The sequence below is a fragment of the Caenorhabditis elegans genome, chromosome III, assembly GCF_000002985.6.
Source record: "Caenorhabditis elegans chromosome III".
NCBI lineage: Eukaryota > Metazoa > Nematoda > Chromadorea > Rhabditida > Rhabditidae > Caenorhabditis > Caenorhabditis elegans.
Window position 1 is genome coordinate 5,107,201 of NC_003281.10, and position 23,621 is coordinate 5,130,821.

General features: G+C 38.1%; 2 protein-coding genes across 3 annotated transcripts; both read left to right on the top strand.

Annotated features, from left to right (window-relative positions):
- Positions 1–129: 129 nt before the first annotated feature.
- On the top strand, positions 130–1,291 carry dpy-17 (Cuticle collagen dpy-17). The gene is made up of 2 exons (NM_065685.10): positions 130–547; positions 600–1,291. Exons 1-2 carry the CDS (start codon positions 133–135, stop codon positions 1,241–1,243), a joined length of 1,059 nt encoding a protein of 352 aa, NP_498086.1. The 5' UTR covers positions 130–132; the 3' UTR covers positions 1,244–1,291.
- A 1,209-nt stretch (positions 1,292–2,500) lies between these two features.
- On the top strand, positions 2,501–23,476 carry sax-2 (the record flags this gene model as incomplete). Of its 2 annotated transcripts, NM_171117.5 has the most annotated exons (33): positions 2,501–2,583; positions 2,647–2,985; positions 3,483–3,650; positions 3,704–3,805; positions 3,858–4,098; positions 4,487–4,585; positions 4,636–4,793; positions 4,841–4,941; positions 5,118–5,197; positions 5,425–5,651; positions 6,213–6,438; positions 6,486–7,495; positions 7,739–8,357; positions 8,402–8,495; positions 8,542–8,882; positions 8,938–9,192; positions 9,247–9,573; positions 9,658–9,992; positions 10,262–10,666; positions 10,721–11,078; positions 11,239–11,365; positions 11,421–11,536; positions 11,643–11,853; positions 12,698–12,888; positions 12,937–13,242; positions 15,271–16,238; positions 16,495–16,834; positions 16,881–16,931; positions 16,981–17,079; positions 17,979–18,161; positions 20,577–20,785; positions 23,000–23,117; positions 23,170–23,476. In NM_171117.5, the coding sequence occupies 33 exons, from the start codon at positions 2,501–2,503 to the stop codon at positions 23,341–23,343; spliced, it is 8,661 nt and encodes a 2,886-aa protein (NP_741131.2). The 2 variants fall into 2 exon arrangements, with proteins under 2 accessions (NP_741131.2, NP_741132.2); NM_171118.6 differs by lacking the exons at positions 2,501–2,583; positions 2,647–2,985; positions 3,483–3,650; ... (20 more) ...; positions 12,698–12,888; positions 12,937–13,242 and adding an exon at positions 14,811–14,813 and having other exon boundaries at positions 23,170–23,343.
- Positions 23,477–23,621: the final 145 nt, after the last annotated feature.

Below are 23,621 nucleotides of genomic sequence, written 5' to 3' on the forward strand. Positions count from 1 at the left end.
CATTTTCCATCTTTGTTTATTTTGACGATATTTATTCGCTGATACGAATTTTTGCAATTTTTATCCCGGATACCGTATTTCTTGGCAATTCAGATTACGCGCAAATTCTAGAATAAACATGTTTTCCAGATCATGTCAGTGTTCGCGGGATATGCCGCGTGCACCCTCGGTGCCGTTTCGATGCTTCTCTGCGTCTCTCTTGTCCCACAAGTCTATCAGCAAGTCTCGATGCTCCGGGACGAGTTGACGACTGAAATGGAGGCATGGCGTCTCGAGTCCGATCAAATCTACATGGATATGCAGAAGTTCGGACGTGTCCGTCGTCAAGCCGGAGGATACGGTGGATATGGTGGATACGGTAGCGGACCATCTGGACCATCCGGACCATCTGGACCACACGGTGGATTCCCAGGAGGCCCACAAGGACACTTCCCAGGAAATACTGGATCATCGAACACCCCAACTCTTCCAGGAGTTATTGGAGTTCCACCATCAGTTACTGGACATCCAGGAGGAAGCCCAATCAACCCAGATGGATCCCCATCTGGTAAGTATAGAAAAAATAGTCCAAAGATCTTATATAAATTGAACATTTACAGCTGGACCAGGAGACAAGTGCAATTGCAACACCGAAAACTCATGCCCAGCTGGACCAGCCGGACCAAAGGGAACTCCAGGACATGATGGACCAGATGGAATTCCAGGAGTTCCAGGAGTTGACGGAGAAGATGCTGATGATGCCAAGGCTCAGACTCAACAATACGATGGATGCTTCACTTGCCCAGCTGGACCACAAGGACCACCAGGATCCCAAGGAAAGCCAGGAGCCCGTGGAATGCGTGGAGCCCGTGGACAAGCCGCTATGCCAGGAAGAGACGGATCCCCAGGAATGCCCGGATCTTTGGGACCAATTGGACCACCAGGAGCCGCTGGAGAAGAAGGACCAACTGGAGAGCCAGGAGCCGATGTTGAACACCAAATCGGACTTCCAGGAGCCAAGGGAACTCCAGGAGCACCAGGAGAGTCTGGAGATCAAGGAGAGCAAGGAGATCGTGGAGCAACTGGAATTGCTGGACCACCAGGAGAGCGTGGACCACAGGGAGAGAAGGGAGATGATGGACCAAATGGAGCCGCTGGAAGTCCAGGAGAGGAAGGAGAGCCAGGACAAGATGCTCAATATTGTCCATGCCCACAGAGAAACACCAACGCCGCTGTCTCTGGAAACCAAGGATACAGAAACTAATTTCACATTATTATTTGTGATTTGTGTTGTTGAAGAAAATAAATTATTTTATTCTCATAACTTTTTTCAATCGAAGGATGTTTTCAGAGAAGCATGTTATCCTAGTTCAGATAATCTCAAGAAATAGGCTTACTATAACAGAAAAAGTTAACTGAATTGCAAACATTTTCAGATAGTAGAAATATAATCAAAACACTTCCAAGCTTTGAAATAGAATACTAAAATATTAAAAAAAAAAACACCCTATTTCCCCAACGAAAATGTTTTGTTACTATTTAATTGAACGATTGTGAACCTATTTTACAAAAAAAGCATTTTGATCTACCAGTTGAACTCAACATATATTTATTTTCAAAAGAATTTCAAAAGATAGATCAAAATAGTTTATCTGAGTTTTTTCATTAATTTTTCCCATGAAAACAGATTCAATACTTGCGAGCATCCTTCTTGTCTCTCTTTCAATGATGCCCGACAAGACACACAGAAACTGTTTCTTTCTCTGCCGTCTCTTATGTATAGAGTGTCCCGAACAGCTGTTTGGAAACGATGGCCGAGTCTGAATGGCCTTGTCTTTTTCTCTTCTCGGCCAGTTTATCGAGTTTATTGGTACCCAGTTGAAATATTGTTTTAGTGATTCTTCAATATCAATATTTGCGTTCAAAAGTTAAATTAGCTCAACTCTCAATTTTCTAAAATCTCTTATGTCCTTCATCACCTCCATTTCCTATTACTTTCCAATATGTTTCTTTGTTTTCGACTCATTTTTATATATTGGATTTCGTTAAAGAAAATTAGAAAATTATCAAAAAACAAAATGTTTCACAAAAATATAGTTTTGTATTTTGATTTTTATGAAAATTGAACGAAATTTCAGAATTTTTGATAAATTTATATTCTTAGTTTCGACACAATCTAATTAAAGTCTAATTTTAAAAAAACCAATTTTTTTTTCAAGTGAGTTGAACCAGACACTTTATAAAAAAGATCAGAAATTTTACTACAATTAACTTACTGTATTTCTTGCGCACATCACTACTTAACTTGAAATTAATAAAAGGTACATTGAATCAATTTTCAAATAAAAAAGTTAGGTTTTTATGCTCGCTTTCATGAAAAATCGTTTGTAAATGTTATTTATTTTAATTATCATTGGCTAAACAAAAATTTTCAGAAACTTAAAAATTCTTGCCAATTTTTGATTTTTCTCTCTATTTCTCTCTCTCTCTCTACGTTTTCATTATTTTCCCATTTTTACAGATGAGCTCAATTGTAAAAAAAGGACGCCTGGGGCGTCGAAAAAGCGATCCGGGGACTTTGACTGTTCGATCTACTGCTGATAAGTCCGTTTTTTTCACAATTGATTTTTTTGGACGTAGAAGTCAATATGAAATTATTATTTATAGAATTGCGACATGTGAACTACCATGGGGAGGAACTAGAATGGTAACACTTGGACCACTGGAGTTAACCCAAATGAGTGGACCATTTGTTGGACAAGCTTCTCTCATGGATCTTTTCAATATATTCGAACGAAAATTGCATATTGTGACTGAAGAAGAACCACTTGAGAAGATGTTGAACAAGACATTGCAACGTGGTGGTGATCTATATTTTGATAATTTATGTCATACACTTCATGGATTATCCGAAATTTGTTTGCCGCCAATTTTGAAAGTTTTGGTTGAATGGTATGAGAAGTATGATGAGTCGTTGTGTTTATCTATGCTATCACCTATTGCTACGTAAGTTTTTTTTTGTGTAAAGTTGTTGAAGCAGAACAAAAATTTAATGAAAACAGAAATCATTTCACATGATGCATCAAAACTTATTCACCGCATGTAATTTACCATCCTTGATATTACGCAGTGGCGAAATTTTGGAATTTCACACGAACTAAAAAATTTTCAAATCAGGTCCACGAAAAAATGTGCGCGCCTTTGAAAACTACAGTAACCCATTCTTCGTATTTTTGCTACTCAAATTCAAAAAAAAGCAAAACAAAAGTGTATGGATTACTGTAGTTCTGTAAAGGTGTACCTTTTTGAGCAACCTGATTTTGGAAATACTTTTTCTCGTGGCGAAATCGGGTACCATATTTGTTTTGTAAAAAAATTGCACTATTTCGCGAAATATTACAGTTACTTGTTGGTTGAAAGTATACCTAATCGTGTCAGATTGGTTGCAAAAAAATTTTAAAAATTCAACTTATATGCTCTCGCAAATGTCTTACTTTTTTCAGGCCGGAACTTCGTCTGAAACTCCATAAAAAGTTATTGGCAGTGAATTATTTATTCTGTCTCGTACTTATTGAAATTCTTCCACAAGTTGAATTCCATCTTCCTCAATGTGATCCACTTATCAAGAAAGTTCTAGAGATTTGCTTCAAAAATGTACAGTACAGAGAACCGTAAGTTTTTAGTTTTTGATTTTAATTTTAATTTTAAAATGTAATAATTACAGATCGGCAGTTGGAATCAATAAAACAAATCATTTAGTAGTTGCTGAAACTTATGGAGAAGTCGTTGGAGTTCTTTCCAGTACATACTTCACTCATATTCATAGGTGAAATTTGATTTTCAATAAAGTTATTTTAATAATTTTAATATATTTTCAGAATTTTCATGACCCACATCACAGAGCTCAAAAAAGACGTTTCACAGACTGCTGCACAACAAATTGTAGCACTTATAATGTCGATGAAATTTCTTCGAATAAACTCGAGTCAAGTGGAAGATTTTGAGAATGGATTGAAATTTTTGGATGATTTGGGAAGTTTACTGCTGGAAGTGAAGGATAAGGATGTCAAGCATGCAGTCATGGGTCTATTGGTTGAGATCTTGTTACCGGTTGCAGCGGTAAGAACTGTTTTTTTCTTGGATTTATGTAAATATAACTTACTAGTTATAAACTATTAAGCCTACAGTATCCCGGTAGCATTCATACAGTTATTCAACTCATTTTCGTTATAAAAACGTTGAAACGAGTTTCAAATTACGCTACAGTACCACTGGTTTGAAAATTTCCTGACAAACTTTAGCAACTTTCTGGCAATATTTTTACAACTTTCTGCTTCCTACTAGCTGATCACTTATTTAGGAAGCGTTTTGTCAAGTTACTGCCAAGACGTTGCTCCAAAATAATTACGCGATATGTGCATCGTGCGTCCAAAATTATGCGAGGTTCCTAATGGACATATCGCAATTCAACTATGTGAATAGACAAAAGTAATGATTGAAATTTCAGCAAATCAAGCGAGAAACTAACATTCCTGCTTTGATTTCTCTTGTTCAAAAATTGTACACTACTACGAACGATATGATTTCAAAAAAGCAGCATAAGCTTGTAAGTTTACTTTTTTATTAAATAAAGTTTTAAAATTTCAATATTTTCAGGCAGCATTTCCACTGATCACGTGTCTTCTTTGTGTCAGCCAAAAGCATTTTTTCCTCGCAAACTGGGTACAATTCTTGAATTCGTGTTTGTCTCATCTTAAAAATAAGGATCCTCAAGTGGCAAGAGTTGCGTTGGAGAGCTTATATAGACTTTTATGGTTGGTTATAAAATGATCTTATTTCTATTTGCAATGTTTAATTACAGGGTATATATGATTAGAAACAATGCAGATGGAAATGCAGCAACACGATCTCGACTCGACTCGATTTGTGGTAGCTTGTTCCCGAAAGGAAATCGATATATTGGTTAGAAATTTGAAAAGGGAATAAATGGGAAAAATAATTGGTTAACAGCCAATCAGAAATGTTACCGATGCCCCTACACTTTTCTGATTGGTTGTTCAATTTGGGAAATTTAAATATAATTTTAAACACAATATGCTATTACGTTTGAACGAATTAGCAAACGATAATATTTTCAGTGCCTCGTGATGCTCCACTCAACATTTTCGTCAAAATCATTCATTTTATTTCGCAGCAAAAATTGGATTTTGCATTCAAGGTGAGTTTTTCTTTATTATTTCAAGAGTTTATATGACGTCCAAGACAATAGAGAATATAATCTGAAGTTGCAAATTAATGATCAAGAAATTAGGAAGCCTCTAGAAAAGTTTAAGTTTTACTTTATAGCTTTCTACAAGTTAGTCATTTTTTGCACTGAGACTGACAGTTAATTTAATAAAATTAAACTCGCCTTCTGGAGCAAGCCAAAATTGTTTCATTTTTCAGGAAATAATCTTTGATCTCCTATGTGTCAACAATCGAACACAAAGATCCTTGTATGCGGAACGAATGAACGTCGGAATTCGTGCACTGATGGTCATTGCAGACGGTCTTCAACAGAAGGATGATCCACCAGCAATGCCAAAATCAATGGGACCATCTGCAAGTGGAACTGTGCACAAGACAAAAAGAAAACAATACATCACAAGACCATTAACAAATGAAATTTCAAAGTGAGTTTTGGGAGAAAAAACATTTAAAAAAGAAGGGAATGGAAAAGAAGACAATTGGGAAGGGGAAGGGAAATCATTTTCCGTCAATAAAAATGTTCCCAATTTTTGTTTTATTATCAAATTTGCATATCGCTTCTGCTCTTGTTTTCTTTCCTGATTTTTAGACAAAGAACCCAATGCCGTAGTACTAGTATTAAAATTTTAAAACTCAAACACAGTTTAAAAAGATCGCAAGAAAATAGTAATAATACTTTTGTCACCTCTTATCACGAGTGGTCAGAATTGTTTGCGATGGGCGGGCCTAACACATGACAGCTAGAAGTTACGGTATCAATGAATCATAGGTTAACGACAAAGTGAATATGATCCTTTTTCTTGTAATAAAACAACATTATTATCAGTTTTTGAGCAAATAATACCTGGTTAATAACTATATTTTGTTTTTCACTTATCTTGGCACCTCTCTCACCTTCCTATCACTTTCTTATCACATTCTAACACATCATTAAACGAAACTGTTCACCAAATAATTGAATTCGTAAAATGTTCAACATTTTTCAGATCGATCGGAATTGATCAATTCTATCCACAGTGCCGAAAGGCTTTCGATAGTATTCTCCGCCTTCTGGACACACAAATCGGCAAACCACTCATGATGTCTTCGATTCAAAATCGTGGAAAAGAGCCAGATGAGTTGATTAGTGGAGATGCAAAGCCAAAGCTTGATCTGTTCCGAACTTGTATTGCTGCGATTCCAAGACTTCTTCCTGATCCGATGAGTCATGTGGTAAGCCTCGATAGTGAAGAAAAAGTTTCCAAAACTCAGTATTTCAGGATTTGATCGATCTCCTTACTCGCCTTACAGTTCATCTCGATGAAGAGCTTCGTAACATGTCTGGAATCACACTTCAAACAATTATCGGAGAATTTCCTGATTGGAGAGAACAAGTGTTTATCAGTCACATCTCGCTCATTCAATCTCATATTTATGATTTCTTTCCACAAATTTTGGATGATTCCCTTCGTTTGATGCTCCAATCTTTGACAACATGGAAAACTGCAATCACTGCCGAAAAGAAGCGAGAAGCCGAGAAAATTATTCCGACAAGTCCGCCAAGTTGTCACTCAAGTCATGTGACAAGTAATAGTACCCACAGTACTCACATCTCGGTCAGCTTCCCCAATACTGTCACATCAGCATCTTCGATTCTTTCCAATTCATCATCACCACATCAACCAACACCTTCACTGTGTTCTTTACCAGAATCTTCATCTCTTCATTCAATTCCAACTGCAATGACATCACTTTCAACAACAACTACTCCAACTCATTCACAAGGTGCTCCATCAACATCTACTCCAATCGGAGGTAGTGGTAACAGTACCTTGTCGGTTTTGCATCAAATGGAAGGATTGGCCATTGTGTATCTATGTCAGACTCGATCAAATCCACGTGCTATCGCTGTCAAGATTTTGAAAGAAATTCAACTGATCTATGATCTTCTTGGAATCGAGATGATTGATACACCGGTCATTGATGTGCTCGACCAGGCAACTCCATATGTTGTGAAAAAGTATATCGAACACGTGCCTATCAAAGAACGAATGTCATGGAATATGGACTTTTCGTCGGTTTGTGATAAGATCTCGACGATCGAAACGGACAATACTTTGGTGAACAGTGATCGTGGAAACGAGTACTTCCAATGGGATCCGTGGGGTTGTGCACTTTCGGGTTATGCAGAGATAAAGCACTTGCTCACAAAATGCCCAAGTGCAGTTGCTGCAGCGTGGCCAATACTTTTCTCGAGATTAAATGCAGTTTCAGGATATGTTGATCCGAAGTGAGCTTAATAAACAATATTTCATGCTTAAAAATATCCATGCCTGCCTGCCTACCTGACTATTTTTTGAAATGTACAGAGTTACGGATTTTTCATTTTCAATTTCTTGAAAGTGAATAGAAATTAAAAAAGAAGTTCACTTGTACCTTGGCAGGCGTAAGTCGCTTTGGAGGAATGTAGGCAGCCATTTTATACCTACCCATAAATGTCTATAAATATCAAACTAATATTCTATTGTTACAGTAACCCACAAAACGAAAGTCGTTCATCTCTTCTCCGTGGGTCAAAAAGTAAAGGAACTTCATCGATTCTCGGCGAGCAACTTGGACAAGAAGCATGTCTTGCTCTCTGGCAAAAATATCTCATTATGTGCTGCGCTTTGGCTCCGGCTCCATACAATCTCTCACAGCGAAGCTTCAGTCCAACCAACTCAATGGATGGTCCAGTTGATGTGTTTCGATCTGTGTCTGCGTCACTCAGATCTTCAAGAACTCCAGTTCCAAACTCATTATCTCAATTGATTTCAAAAGTTTGTATGATTTTGAGATGGGAAAACTTGACTGACATTCGTGATAGTGTTGTACTTGGAGTTGGTTCTATCAATCCACTCGCCTTTGATATGATGCTTGAAGAGTTAAAATCAAATGGGATCCTTCGAGAAGCTACAGAAAAGAAGGCAGAGACAAATTTACGAAGAAGAAAGCGAAAGGATTTATTGAGACTTCAAATTATTCGAGTAATTGAAGTTGCCATATTTCGAGGACTTTTATTAGTTCATTCGGCTGGAAGTTCAGATTTCATTCTACATCCACATGTTGTTGATTTTATTGATTCGATGAGGGTCAATTTGGAGAGCGATCATGTAAGTGGAGACCTTATTGGGATTCATGATCAAAAACATTTCAGGATCGGGACATCACAGTTGTTACAAAACTCCGTCTTCACTTTGCCAAACTGATTCATCTGATCATTGACTCAACTCCACATCTGTCTAGACACAGTATGCATCTCAATTTGACATAGTTTCCCTTACTTTTGTGTTTCAGCTCTCTTTTCGGATGAACGTCGTCATAAGCTCTTCTATCTCTTCATTAACTGGTGCTCACGTGCAATTGCCGCTGATCGGAAGTTCCGTGACAAAGAAGTCGGTTCATATGTTGAACAGAAATCTGTTCTTGCAATGTCTCGTATTCTATGTTGTGGACCTATTTTTGAACCAGCGAAATCAATTGGCGAAGATGGATATTTATATGGATGGCTTGAAAAGTTGATCATCTCGACGAATCCAACGATGCAGGCAGAAGTTGAAGAAATGTTGGCATGGATGTTGGAGTTGAACGAGTCTGGAGTTTTATTGGATTGGTTGATGATGCAGTGTTATACTCAGGTATCGTCATATCTTTTTTTTCTATTTTATTTTAAAAAAAAAATTAAATTTTCAGCCACCTACTGTCGCATGCCGATGCTTCAGAGCTCTAGTTCGAGTGTTCTCACGTCGTGACTTCCCCTGTGAATTTGTCTCCCTATTCGTTCTGTGCCAATCTATGCTCGCAGTCAACTCAGTCACCGATTGTGCTCTTCACATGATCGAGATTCTAAGGAAGCAGTTTTTGGAAACATCAAATATTCATGCAACGTCTCCAGCTCAACAAGTCACTCCCATTGTGCAAATGAGAAATCAAGCCGATGTTCTGACGGTGGGATTTAATTTTAATTTGAAAGTTTTGAAAAATAAACTTCTAAAATTTCAGAATATCTACAACGGTTGCCATATCCTACCAATCGAGCAACACGATGTTTGTACCCGACTCGCCAACTCGTATCCTCATTTGACAGTCACAATATTCAGTGAAGTCTCATACCGTCTTGAGACTGAAAGCTGCTCAAACAAGTCACAACTCTTGGCACTTCTTCAGCCATGGATTTCCAATTTAGAACTTGTTGATCAGAATGTTGTCGAAGAAGCTGCTGAAGGACCAAGAGGATGGGGATCAGAAGAAGCGACTCAATTGGTGTTGAACAATTTACTCTACTTGACAGTCACATTATCCAATGATCATGAGAAGGAACTTGCTGAAGTATGGAAAACATTGGCAATCTCTTTCCCTGCAAATCTCCCTGCAATTCTCAATTTCTTCTACACTACAACACTTCTTTCACAGGAGTCACTTCTCCCATTCACCAAAAGAATTTGTGTAATGATGTCACAAGTTGTCGGCACTCGAATCTCATCGATTCTGCTGGAATGGCTCAGCACGGTGCATGATAGCTCAAAAATCACACTGGATCGAAGTGAAATTCCACCGTATTATCGATGGAAAGATGAGAATTCTGAACGAAAAGCTAATGAAGGATCCATTGCCAGAGACTCATTGGAACGGGAAGAACCAACTAAAGAAGGAGTTCGATTGCTGCCGATGCCAGCTTATGGAGGTCACTACTCACCACTCAGCCAGTTCTTGCCTCCTGTTGTTCAGCCAGTGCAGTTTTTCAACAAGTAAGTAATTTGGAAGCCCAGAACTAGGCACTCAAGTTTAGTCTATGAATGCTTCAGCTTCTGCCAATCTTTTGCCCTCGTCTTATGTATGTCGTTTGGAACAATGCTAGAATTTGATCAAACTATTATATCCATACATAAGCGAGACCTAATCCGAGTTTTCCAACTTCTGAACAAAGTGTTTTTTGCGAGAGCGTTCAACAAAAAGTAGTTATTAACTGAAATCAAATAAGCCTATTCCTATGTATAGACATTTGTTTTTTTTTCAGAAGTGAAGTAGGTCTTCTCTTGGTCTGTGATATCATAAGAACTCGATGCTCGGTGGATTGGTCTGAATCAATGGCTCTACTTCTTCATTTCTCAATTCTTCGATTAGATTCTCTACGTCCTGCTCTCTGCCGTCATGCTCGCCAAACTATAATCAATGTGATCATGCTTTACATGGAGAAGAACCAGCTGGCACTGGTCTCCTCAATTCTTTTGAAAAACGAGATGATCTACGGAACAGAGACCAGTCCAATCATCGGAGAAATAGCTGTCGGAGTCTGTCGTGGAGAGTCTCCCAGTTTTGCCAGAGCTACTGCCGATGAGTATAGGAAGATGATCTTTGCGAGTCCATCGCTTTTCTCACAGAATGATCTTCTATCGGCAGTGGTGTTTTGTATGAGTGAAGAGTGCGTTTTTCATTTCAGAAAATCAATGATTTTGGTTTAAAATATAATTTTCAGAATGGATACTCCATTTTGGGCAAATGAAGATGCAAATTCTCGAAATTGGAGAGTCCCAAGCTTTGAGCAACTCTCGTGTACTGTACATCACATTGTGAGACTTTTGATCAACAAGATGCCAATGATTGAAGTTATTTGGACACAACTAGCCATGAAAATGGCACTTTCCACATCGAACCGCCATTTAGCTGGACGATGCTTCCAAATTGTTTCAGCACTTGAGCAACCTCCGGGTCCATGGATCCCATCGTTAATGTCCAGATTGGTGGAAACTGCTGGAGAGCAACATGATGAAACGCAGTCTTATGTCACGGATCTTATGTTGTGCTTAACGGACTGCTCTCCTTATATTTCACCGGTAAGTTGAATTGGAAAAAGTACACTAAAAGATACTTTACCCCAGAAGCTTTACAATTATATTATTGGAAAAATTATTAATATTCCATTTAAATAATTTTTCAATTGACTATACTCTAGTTTGAAATTAAACATTCGATTCAAATATATAAAAGCTGCAGACAATAATGGAAGCAATCGAAATGCGTCAAGTGATATCACCAACTCATATGCGTTCCACATCATACACACCTGCATTCGTTCGTCAATCAGTCATCTATTCACGTGTTCAACAATCTGATAAAAAGAGTGAGCTTTTTTTTCAATTCAGATTATTCTAATCATTTTTCTGGAGACTTTTTAGATGCTCGTCTATCACTGTTGGTTGCTGATCAAGAGTCATGGGCTTCAAAGTCGCCAGACGCACTTGTCCGGAGCAAAAGTGCAGAGCAGTTGCAGAGTGAGAATGATGTTAATGAGGTTTGTTGATCGACTTTAAATCCTAATTATACTACGCCCTCAAGACGATCACAAAAATAGACCTTTTTTTCAAAACTAGTATCATTGAATTGATTTCATAATTTAGGAAACAATGTCCCGAATGCAAATTCTTGCGATTGCTGTTAGTATGATGGAAAGTGGAATTGAAAATGAGTTCCTATTGGCTCTGAATCTTTTGAATAAAGTGCTCGATGTGCCAACTTCTCAAAAAGTTCAATGTCTCGCAAAGTACGATAAAATGGTTGGGCAACTCGAATGGAAGAATTTCAATGGAATTATCTCGCTTATTACTAGAGGTGGGCCTTATTTCTATATTTATTCAACTGTTCGAGCCTTTGAGCCTTTGAAAGACTTGCCTTAAAATCCCCCGGCAGTATTCCTTTTTTGATTGTTTTTTCGTTAGTTTTGTTAACTTTTCCTCCGTGTCACCTGTCCGTTCGCATCACTTCACAAATCAAAAGGTGGACAGATCGAACTGCTTGATAATGTCAGTTTGTGGGTAGGAAATGGTCGAACTTTTTCACTCACTCGGCGACGAACGGTTTGATTTTAAATGACGATAATGATGATGATGTCGGAGAATTTGAGAAAAAGAAGAAGGACGCCACCTCTCTTTACTTTTTTATGGCTTCTTCATTTAATGACACTGGTCACTGACAGCCAATGTTGCGAAAATGAAGAATGCATTAAAAAAGAGTGAAAAGAGTTGGATTACGGTAGATGAAATTGATTATGAGGTGGAGAAGGAATTGGAGCGGATAAATTACGGATATTCTCTTTTTCTGAAATACAAAAAATAGACGATCAAACATTATGAGAAATTCTGAACAAGGATTTAGAAAAATCGCTTTTAGCTCTTGAAATCATTCGATATATATTCAAAATGGACCAGAAAAACAATATCTGAATTTAAAAAATTATAATCGAATTTAGAGTTTTCAAAATTCTCAATCAAAGTTTCAATCAGAGCAAAGTTTTGACAAATTGCCAAATGTTCTAAAATTTGGATTTTTTCAGTTTAAAATTGTTCATAAAAGTTTATTTAAGTATTGCATGGTCAAACCCCAAGTTTTTTGCTATTGATATTTTTTTCAATCAATTTTATATATCTTAATTATTTTGAATCTATTCTCATTTCAGGTGCAATCATTCCAACTGCCTATGAATCATCAATTCAAGCAATGATCCAATTGAGTGATGTTCTTTCTGAAGAAGTCGTTGGTGGACCAAATGGAATTGCTATTTTTGTCACCCACACTCTACCGTACCTTGCCACAAACTTTGATGCTCCAAACTCACTGTGCATCAACGTGGCAAATGCTATTGCGGCGGTATGTTTTGAGTAATAGCTCACCAAGTCTAATTATGGATTATTTCAGTTTTGTGATGAAAGCATCAAGACTCAATCAGGAGCTCCAGCAGATCATCCATTTGTTCATTTGTCAACAATAATGCGACAATATGCAATGCGTACTTTTATGAAAGATGCTCAACAATTTATGAAATGTGTCCTACAGTACATTTGTGATGGATGCATTGCACTAAACGTTGAGACTCTGATGTGTTTGTTGGCTGAAATGACTGAAAGAGGAATTACTGGGTTGAATGGAAGTGTACTTCATATGTTGTTCCTTTTACTGCAGCATAATCATCATTCAATATCACCATTGTTGATCAATGCACAGGTAATTTGAACTTCGGAAGTGTTAGACTTAGGGTTGTTGTAGGTAATGTCCCCCTTCTTATTGAAAAAAGGGAGAGTTCCCCGCAAAATTAACAAAAAAAAACTAATAGTAAGATCTTGGTCCCCCTGTTGCACTTTCTATAGCTTTTTCTGATTTCTAAATACCTTCTGATTCTTCACACCTGTCGTCGTCTTTTTTTTTGGGTTATTGTAAAAGCAATCAAATTGCATGTCATCGTTTGGATAGACTCATTTTGATATCTCGAATTTCAAACATCGCCCGCTTCAAAGATAATCTGTTCAACGCGCGCGTGGCCGTTTGATGACCTATTGGCACCTCCTTGGGAACATGAATAATTGGTTTGGAGAAGAGTCTATCAGCTGTGAACATGTGTGAACGATATAGTGTCTGTTGAGGTTCATATACACCCTCACGCAATCATTTTGAAAGGTGTAAAGAAAAGAGAGAGTGAGAGAGAAAGTGAGAAACGATATGAATTTCAAATTTGGTACGTTTGAATACTGTAATAGAATAGACGAGGAAATAAGATTTTTAATGTTACGATAATGTAGAATTTTCCTGATTTTTTGACTGAAAGTAAAACAGTGGGCAGTTTTTGAGATTAGCTCGAAGATGTACACTAAATTATAAAACTGGCCCGGCAAATTTTAATTAATTTTTAGCGGAGATATTTTTGTAACTTGCGCAAAATTATTTGGAAACAGTCTTCTTTAAGGTTTTGTTCAAGAAAAAAAATTCATGTTCATTTTTTGTAGCCAAGGAGCAAACAACTTTATTGAGTACCGTATTTCCTTCGAAAGTCTTGCACCAACTTTGCTCTAATTTAACCGTTTCTATCTTTGTTTTCTCTGCTTTAAGGCAATGTGGGTGCAAACATTTTTTCAAGGTGGGGCAAGGATTCGCATCTTGCGAAGACTGCCGAAAAGTGTGCCAAATTTTTACTGAAGTCTATTTGAAACCTAACAAACAAAAATAGTATTTTCCGAATTTTAAAAATTCTGAATCCCTCGAAACATTAAATTACACCAAAATTAGTTTTGGCAACACTATTGTAATCGACTTGTTGGATAACATCTTTATGTGTATCACACGGTAATTAACCTTCCTTTCCCCAAATTTGGTGTCTTCGTTCCGTTCCCGACAATCACCAGTTTCCCAACTCATTTCCTCACCGAGCCGACTACGGATTCTTATCTCTAACTCGAACGGTCTTATTCTTATTAACCCCTCCCTTTCCTTCCACACACAAATAGTCGTTAATTTTGCGCAATACCATTTCTCGACATTGTTCGCGGGATCATCTGGAAATTTATGTCTCTAGCCACCATCGTCTATTGACTGAAGACACCGCCTCTCCGGATGTTCGTGAATTGGCTTTGTCTCACGAAGAAATAAAGAAGAACGGAGCGAAGAAAAAGGGGATACGGTTTTATATGGTTTTGATTGACGTGGTTTAGGGTTTTTGATGTTAACCGCCTTAAGAAGATGCCTCGGTCATAACCTTCATTAGGCCATGCAGTCAAACAGGTGGTACAAGGATTTAGAGAATGGTGATATAAAATTTGGATTTACACGAATATTGTTGAAGAGATTGTGTATTGTAATCTCTTAATCTAGATTTCAAAACGAAATGTGTATCACTTGAAAATATAATAGATTCCAGAAAAGGTTACACTAGTTAAAATCGATCTGAAATCGCCTCAGGTCTTAAATCCACATTGGCGAATTAATTTTATAGTGCCTCGAGATAATTATGGGGTTATTTAAAAAGTATTTCTTTTGTGACAAATTTTACAACGTTTTTTGACCATTTTCAGTCCAAAACTTATTTTTGAATTATTGTCAAATTCATTATCTGATTATTTGTACATGCTGAAACCCATTTCAGCGTGTTTTTGACATTTTCCATTCAAGAAACTACTTGAAAAAGCCAAAGCCTTAGCCGAGGCCTGTTTTCGAAATTACAACACAGTTATGGATCATATTTTTCAAGTTATTTTTTTGCAGGTCATTCGAAGTGTGTCCCGATTCCTACAAGGCAACAATTGGCCGGATGTCTCGAAAATTTACAAGACAATTGTTGAGAAATGGAGAAATGAGAATCCCGATCAAAATGCCCATTTCTCACTTGAAGTCACTGGACCAACTGGAACATCAGGAGTTGTGACAGTCAAACCATCAGAGGAAATTGGAAAATCTGAAAAGGTGTCTGAAGAGAAGTCTTCTGAGAAACCAAGTATTGAAGTAGCTACTACAAGTTTGAAACGCTATCCACCAGCTCATATGCGAGTCCGAGATAAGCTTGTTGGAATACTCTCGGCTTCTGGTTTAAGAATTGGATTGCCGTCTTCAGTTTCACTTGTATTCTCAAGATCTGATCTAGGAAGTGCAACATCATCAACTGAAAGAATCTGTGCATCATCACAAGAAGTTGCATCTACAATGTCACTTCCAGATCCATCACAATCTGGAATAACTGACTCATTCCCAAGAGTTTTCAAAGAATTTGATTTCTTAGAAGCAGAACATGATAGTGTGTCTGAAACTGCGGATAGCTGCTTTGGATGGTTATCAACAATGAGACCAACACGAGAAAAGGATGATGAACGTGCATCAATCAGAAGTTCACTTCGAAATCTGTCGAGTGGGGGACAAGGTGGAGAAGAGGAAGAAGAGGAACCAGAAGAGGATGAAGAATCAGAATCCCACGAAGAAGAAGAGAATAGTGAAAGTGATGATTTGCCGAGAAAAGTTGAAGATGATGATTTGGAGGAAGAAGATGAGGATGAAGAGGAACGAACTCCTTGTCCATCGGAATGTTGTGATGATGATCGAGAAGATGTTGAGATGATGCTCAGGCAAGATATTGAAGCTTATGCAAGTAGAGGTGGAAGTGTTGCTGCATCGTCAATGGCTGATGATGATTTGAGAAGTCGATTGACTAATAATATTGTATCAATTTCATCTCAAATGACGTGAGTTTTATAGGTGGTTGATCAGTTGAGGAGATTTTCCTGTAAATTTCTTCAAATTATCCCAATATAAACTTCATACCAAAAAGCCTCACCAAGACAAAAAAACCAATTTTATAACCAATAATGATTTTAAAAAAACCTACTTTACCCTGGCCAAATTATCAAAATTATCCACAAGTAAAATTATATTTCAAGCATTTTAAAGCAGACCCAAAAAAATGAAGTAGTTTACATACTATAATTAAAATTTCTTCAGGGAACATCGTCACTTAGAAGAAGAAAATACATCAGTGGATGGATCATCAGTGTGTGCCTACAGTAATGCCTCGATGCTTGCTTCAGAGTACTATCCGAATCGTACAAGATCTCTACGAATTCAATGTTCTCATCATCTCGACTCGAGGATCGAACGTGAATTTTCAATGTCTGTTAATGAGATTAACGAGTCAAATGATTGCAACCTATTGGCCTATGGTACCCTGTTATCCACTCAACTCTATAAATCATCGTGTGGAAAAGTTTGTGCATTGCTCAGAGATGCATCTCATATTTTAACCAACAGAGCAATGTCGAGAAGTTTTGCTTCTGCGCAAGAGGTTGGTTAGAATAAATGGTTCCTGTATACAATTAATTGAATTTCAGACTCTATGCAACGTGGTCGACATTCCCTTCTTGTTTGTCACGGAGCAATTCGTAAGATCAATTTTGAAACAAGTATGAAAATCAATTTTTTTTGTTTCAGCTTCGAAATTCTCCGATTTGCCAGCGACTCAAATTCACACTAAATGAGCTCAAGGAGCACTGGGAAACATTTGATGAACGTAGAGATCAGTGTCAAAAGGTAATTTGTTTGGAAATATTTAACTATAAATATTGATTTCCTGAGCCAAGTGTCAGAGTTTGTCTAAAGTTACATAGTGTCCCCTTTATTAAATTAATTAGTAACCAACCTTTAAAATCCCTCTCAGATTACCGAAACAAAACCCCGTGTACTTCCCGTCTCTAAACTAACAAATTGATTTGTGACATCACACGCTATTAAATCAACTAAATCAGATAAGACTGTCTTGTGGGTAACCATGGTGGTCCATCTCTTCGTCTTGTAAGGTGTTCACATATTCACCCATTGTGTTGTCACCTCTCCTTGCCATGTCCTCCGTAACTTGTCGTGATGACATGTCAAGATTAGAAACGGATTTCCTGAAATTGAGTGTGGTACATCTCAATGGGTGGCCAAAAATAATTATTATCGCAGATTAAAAAAATCCCATTGATCGATGACAAAAATGATAGACAGGTGATAATCGGGATTTTTATTTTCTGAAATTTGTTTGCAAACTATATGGAATTTTAATTTTATCAGGTTGCCGACTTTGATGCTAGCAAAGAAAACACACTTTGAAATGTATCTCTTGCGGTAAATCTGAAAAACGAACACCTTGGGATTGCTCTTAAGAATTGAATATATTCAGAATTGTTTTTTATAATTATCTTTTTAAGCACAATTAGTTTTTTTTTACACAATTCAAAGTGTTTATAAATTATGTTTATTACTGATAATTTCAGAACACCACAAACTTTGGAAGAAAGTATAAGCTATTTGAAATATTAGATTTTAGAAAAAAAAATCTGAAAGTTTTAAAGATATGAAAAAATTTATTTACCGCAATTTTGCATTAGAAGCGTTTGAATTATCAAAAAAAGCATCGAATGGAATTTTCAAACCTAATTTATTTCCAGGGGATCAATTCACTTCGATCTGCATACAAGTTGTCTGCACTCGGCGGATCCACGTCATCATTCAGCTTGACGTCAGAACTCGATTTGGGAAAGTTGTTGAACAAACTGGTGTTCCAAGTGAAACTAATGATTGATGCACTCAAAGATATGTCAGATGCAGTGAAGAACTCGACAAGCTCACAGGTAAATTTTATGTGATTTTGTTGTTTATTTTTCAGGAGAAGCAAAGAGGTTTGAAAACTTTTGGAAATTTTAAATGTGAATTAATTTTATTATTAATTCTAAGAAATTTAGAAGATATTCTATGTTGCTCAGACATGTGCCTAATCAACCATACCTAATAATTTCAAATCTCAAATGTGACTCTTCGAATTTCAATTGTTGTTAATCCTTCCTTTTAACCCAGAAAACGAAAAACCAGAAAACAAAACAAATCTCGAATGTGCAATATTTAACGGGCAATCCGTCGTTTCCGCCGCCGCAACATTCATAGATGTACCGTAGTCCCGATTGTCTTGAAGAAATGAGGCGCATCAACCATTAGAGCACACTCGATTAAGCTTTGACCCCCTTCCAAGCTTCATGTTACTCTCCCAGTTGTGCACATACCACTTTTCAACTCCATTTAGTATCTCCCTGCTCTTTCGGAAGTTGTCGGTTCACTGGGTGGTACGGTAGCCGTCGTCGACTCGCAACATAAAAACGGAAACATGCCGCCTATCACATTTGACTCATAATAATTGGTGTCACGACGGAAGAGCAGATCTTTCTCTCTTTCAGTGGTTTTAGCTCTCCTTTTGTGTGCATATGTGTACACATGAAGCTGTCATGCTTCCGAATGATTGATGACAACAAGTTCTTCGTCGGGCGGCCAGCCACAACGACCCGGTGATGTAGACGTCGCGCCATTAAGTAAGGCGGCTCCAGTGGCAGATCACAAATTACAACACGACTCTTTCTCTCTCTCTCTCTTGATTTGTATGCTGACGGCGAAAAACTTGGGAGAAGCCAGCAGAAAAGGCATGAAAATTGGCACTGGATTACGGTAGCTTTTTGTTTGAGTGGCGGAGACTGACAGCAGCTGTAAAAACATTGTATCTACATGGAAATATTTCCACGTACACACATATATATTTTCGGATAGATTTTTAACAATCTTGTGTAAAGATACTGTAGGATGTTTTGTTGTTTAGTATCACGAGTTGCTTCCGACCAATGATGTCGGTTCTTGGATTTTTCCGATTTTTCTGAGAAAATCAAAAAAAAATTTTTAGATTTTCTTGAAAACGTAAAACAGAAAACAATTGTTACGTCTCGAGCGAATGAATAACTTGCAAATACCAAAATCATCCGGTCAGGCGTGAAGAGGGCGAGTTAGGAGGCATATAAGAGGAGCCCCTCGTTACGCCACAGCCAGTTGGACATCTGATATAGCTCTTGAGGCGTCGATATCGAATATGAAAGACAGTTTATTCCCCATCAATTGTCACAATTTTGTCTGAAACTTGAAGTATACTGTAACATCAGACACTACCCCTCTTTTGACCGTTCATCACATTTTGTGTCCCCCTCCTATTATTTTTAAGTTCTTTTCGGTTGTCTTGTCAGATGGTTGAGTGAGAAGCGAAAACGAGACACGATGCGGCAAATTAGAGACATACGACGATAAGATCAGCACACACTTGCCAGTTTCAATTTAGACGATGAGTGATGAGAATAGGAAGAAGAATGAGAACATGAGAACGTCGTCAGTCCCCATTTTTTGTTTCTCATTCTTTTTGCCCCCCTTTTTATGCTGAAGGACAGGTGACTCTTTGCCACTTGGAGTGGGAAAACGAAGAAGACACCTTTCAGTCGAAATGAGGATGAAGACGCTTAATCCGTCAAAATTGTCGACTACTTCTTCATCTTTCTCTTCTACGGTTGTGGTGGTGCCGGTGGTAGTGGCGCAATTAGGATGAGCGGTGCCCGCGGGGTGTGACAGCCAGGTCGAAGAGGATGATCTGATAATTGGACACGCTTGGCGGCAAGAAGTCGTGACCCCCCTCGTGTTGGTTTAGGATGGAGAGAGAGATTACGGTAACTACCGATGGATGAGCGAATTATTATATAATTTGCCTTTGTTTGGGTTATAAATAACGATGAATTGAATAAAAGCTGTCAGAGATGAGAAGATGAGAATAACTGTAACAAATTGAAATCGTTTGACATTCATTTTTTGGAATGCATTTGTTATTCGATATAGACTGAAAATTCGAAGGTTCCATGTTGTCTAGCATTCAGTTTTAAGGCTGATTGTGAGTAACTAACTTTTATAATTTCATCCAGAAAAAATCTGATATTATTTCCTGAAAATACGGGCACGGCACGGCCTGTTTTTTAATGTTCAAAAAAAATTTGAGGAATAAAATCAAAGGAAATTCCGCAAAAAAATTAGGTATTGAGAACTGCAGTATCCATTAAAGACACGTTTTACCATTGTAAAAAAACCTTTCGTAGCGAGACCGGGAACCATATATTTTGGGCAAAAATGACAAAGTTTCTAATTTGGGTGATTATGAAGATTCATATGTATAATATTTCCTATCTTATTTTTAGACATACTCCCTATCGCCTGCCATCCTGGAACATCACCGCGAGCTTCTGATGTGTGCATCCGATGACGCTGCTTCATCCGTCAACTCGTCACTTTCACGCCTCAACATTGACGACTCGATCTCTCGATCACAACACTCTTGTGATTCGCTCGTTCTGCTACTTGCGAACAAACGATACACACAAGCTTTGCAAGCTGTTCGACAACTTAGGTAAGTCAACGAGAGTGAGACCTCATTTTGTGAGGATTAATACCGTAAACGGCGGGTGAGCAACAACAAGATGATTGGACAAATATGGTAGTGTGTCGTGGCTTTTAGTAGACCGGTGATATGTTATGTTAACCCAGCAGTGTGTAGTTGAATGTGTATTTATTATTAAGCAGTATTAGTGTTAGTTGTAGAAGTAGCGGTGCCGATATACTTGAGAAAAGGTTACGGTAGCCGGTGATTTCCTGATGTGATGTTTGACAAGAAGTAATGGTCAAAGGTGTGGTAGTAGAAGATAAGCAAATATGTGATCTCATTCAATGTGACGATGTGATTAATGATGATTGGATGGATAGAACCACCGTGTCATGTTTCTTTATTACAACATGAAAATAAGAGCTGATTTGAAAGTACTGCAAAAAAGGTATCATCAGCCGTCTGTCAATACTAGTCCCCCTGATCTTTCTCACTTCTACCCTAATCTTAACCTCTTCATAAGGGTCATTGTTCCCCGTGGTAGTCTCTTCAGAAAAGCTGTCGGTTTTACGAGCGACAATTATCTATATCTGAAGGCAATTCGCATACCACCTTCTCCGACAACAGCAGCAGCGTTTCCCTTGTCTTCCGAAGACCCGGTGTTAGCATTATTATCGTTTCCGGTGAAAAGGCATGCCGACTCTCTGTGGTGACATGAGTTATGAGCTTTGCTTCCATGTGAGTGACTAGATATGCTCGGCTACTGGGTTGATAATTATTACGCCTTTTTTGGTAAATGCGTAGGAGGGGTAGGTGACGTTACATTTGATTTTGGAACGAGCCGATTGTTTTCTTCATTTCGAGGTTTAGATTTATGGATGGCTCAACTAAAGTAATGAAAATAGATTATAGATGTACCTTGGAAAAATGTATGATTGTAGCAGCAAGCCTTGAAGGCACATGCGCATGCCTTTATTCCTAGATTAAAAGCTCAATAGACACACATTGGTGTTCTTTTCTTAACTGCAAGGTATTAATAATAAGGATAGATTCGGTATATTCCTCCCTAATTTTATTTTTCCCGAAAAAAAACGAACTCGGTGATCGTTTGAACCTGATGAACCTGACCGGGGGCAGATTAGTTAGTTGTTTGTGTGATGATGCTTCTGTAATGATTGAGCACTTCCACCTCCTACACCCGGCGATGAGAGGAGAGCTTCTTTTCCCATCTCAATGTGTATTTTTGTGCTCCTCCTCGTTTGTTGCTCCATATTGTCGTATCGGATCGCGCCCTTGCTAGGCTCTAGTGGGTCTCTTGTCTAAGGAGACAGAAAACCATGTCAACACTGATAGTGCGAGTAGCGACACGAAAACTGACGAAATGTCAAAATGAAGTGCAGGTTGAGAGGGTTGAAAAGCAAAGTAGTCTGACAGTGAGTCCTATGTTGCTCATGAGGTGCGGGGAGCCGCGCACTGCTCTCTTTCTCTCTCTCTCTACCTCCTCCTTCTTCTTTCTCTCGTTGCTCCCAACACGGGAGCTCTCACACAAGTGTTAACGCAAACATTGACTAGGTTTACAAGATTTTGATGAAGGAGAATTCGAGGTGAAGATGAAGACACAGACATTTAGACACGACGGTTAGATGGGGAAAAAGACACTCGAGACGGGCGAAATTTAACACAACAACACCAGGGTGACGGGTTTCGCGCCGTAGAAAAATGAGGGGATTACGGTATTGAGACGCTTTTTTGACTCAATGTTGCACTTTTGGTTTTGCAAGTTGAAAAATAATAGAGAATGACCTATCGATCGTTCCTAGTTCTATTTTGATTGCTTATATCGGTTATGAGCTTAATTTTTTGTTCAAAGGAAACCGAGATGTAAGCCTACCTACGAGATGTAAGCCTACCTACATAAGCCTAAGCCTAGGCCTAGGTCTAAGCTCGAGCGTGAACCCGTTCCTGGCCCTAAGACTACTATCAAAAAAGTTCAAAACTGAATTCTACCCAGTTAGACCTAATTATAATAAACACCTAATTTCTGGAATAATTGCACTGAAGCCATTGCCGCCGCCGCCTCCGACGCGTAGAGATTTACACCCACATCTTCGTTGTCTGTGACGACGCAATTAAAATTGGGGCATAAAACGGTCACAACTGACTTGTGAGAGAGACGACGATGATGATTAAGACGAAAAAGAGGAAGAGAAAGAGGAATACAGTAACCTGTTCTTTTTTCAGAAGGACGTACGGAGAAGAGTATGGATGCTGTGAGACTGTCGATGTTGATGTTCTGCTCTTGCTCTTTTGTAGAAGTCATTCATTGAAAGCATGGGCTTTGGTTGGTGCATCATCAGAGGTAAGTATCATTGGAAACATTTTATAGATCAAAACTATAACTGTAATTTCAGGAACTCACCCGACAAAGTGAGCTCTTGCGAGAAGCCAACGCCGAGCTGGCTTCATGTTTGAGAAGAAATGCTCAAAGTCTTCAAAATATGGAGAGAATGACACCTTCAATGGGATCAGCGTCAATGACCGAATCATTCGCACAATTGCCTTCCTCATCAGATCATTATGATTAAATTAGTGGAATTGCGTTGTAAATATACTACATTCCAAAAACACCAATTTGCTTTACGTTTTATAATTATTTTCTGTATTTTTAAATCAAGCCAAGAATTGTAAAAACCAAATAAAGTTCATGTGTCATACAGCAATTCTACAGTTCTCTTTCCAGACAATTACAGTAATCCGGGCGAGAAAGGAAAAAGGCTAACTTTTTTATTTTTGGAAACTCCAAAATCTTTGAATTATAATTTTAGAAAAGCGAAAAAATCAATTTTCTGCTAAACGCCACTCA

What these genes read in the sequence shown, in the direction of transcription:
- dpy-17 (NM_065685.10), top strand. Translation starts at nt 133, where the DNA reads ATGTCAGTGTTCGCGGGATATGCCGCGTGCACCCTCGGTGCCGTTTCG. An exon ending in CCCAGATGGATCCCCATCTG is followed by an intron (nt 548 to 599) that starts GTAAGTATAGAA and finishes GAACATTTACAG; the next exon opens with CTGGACCAGGAGACAAGTGC.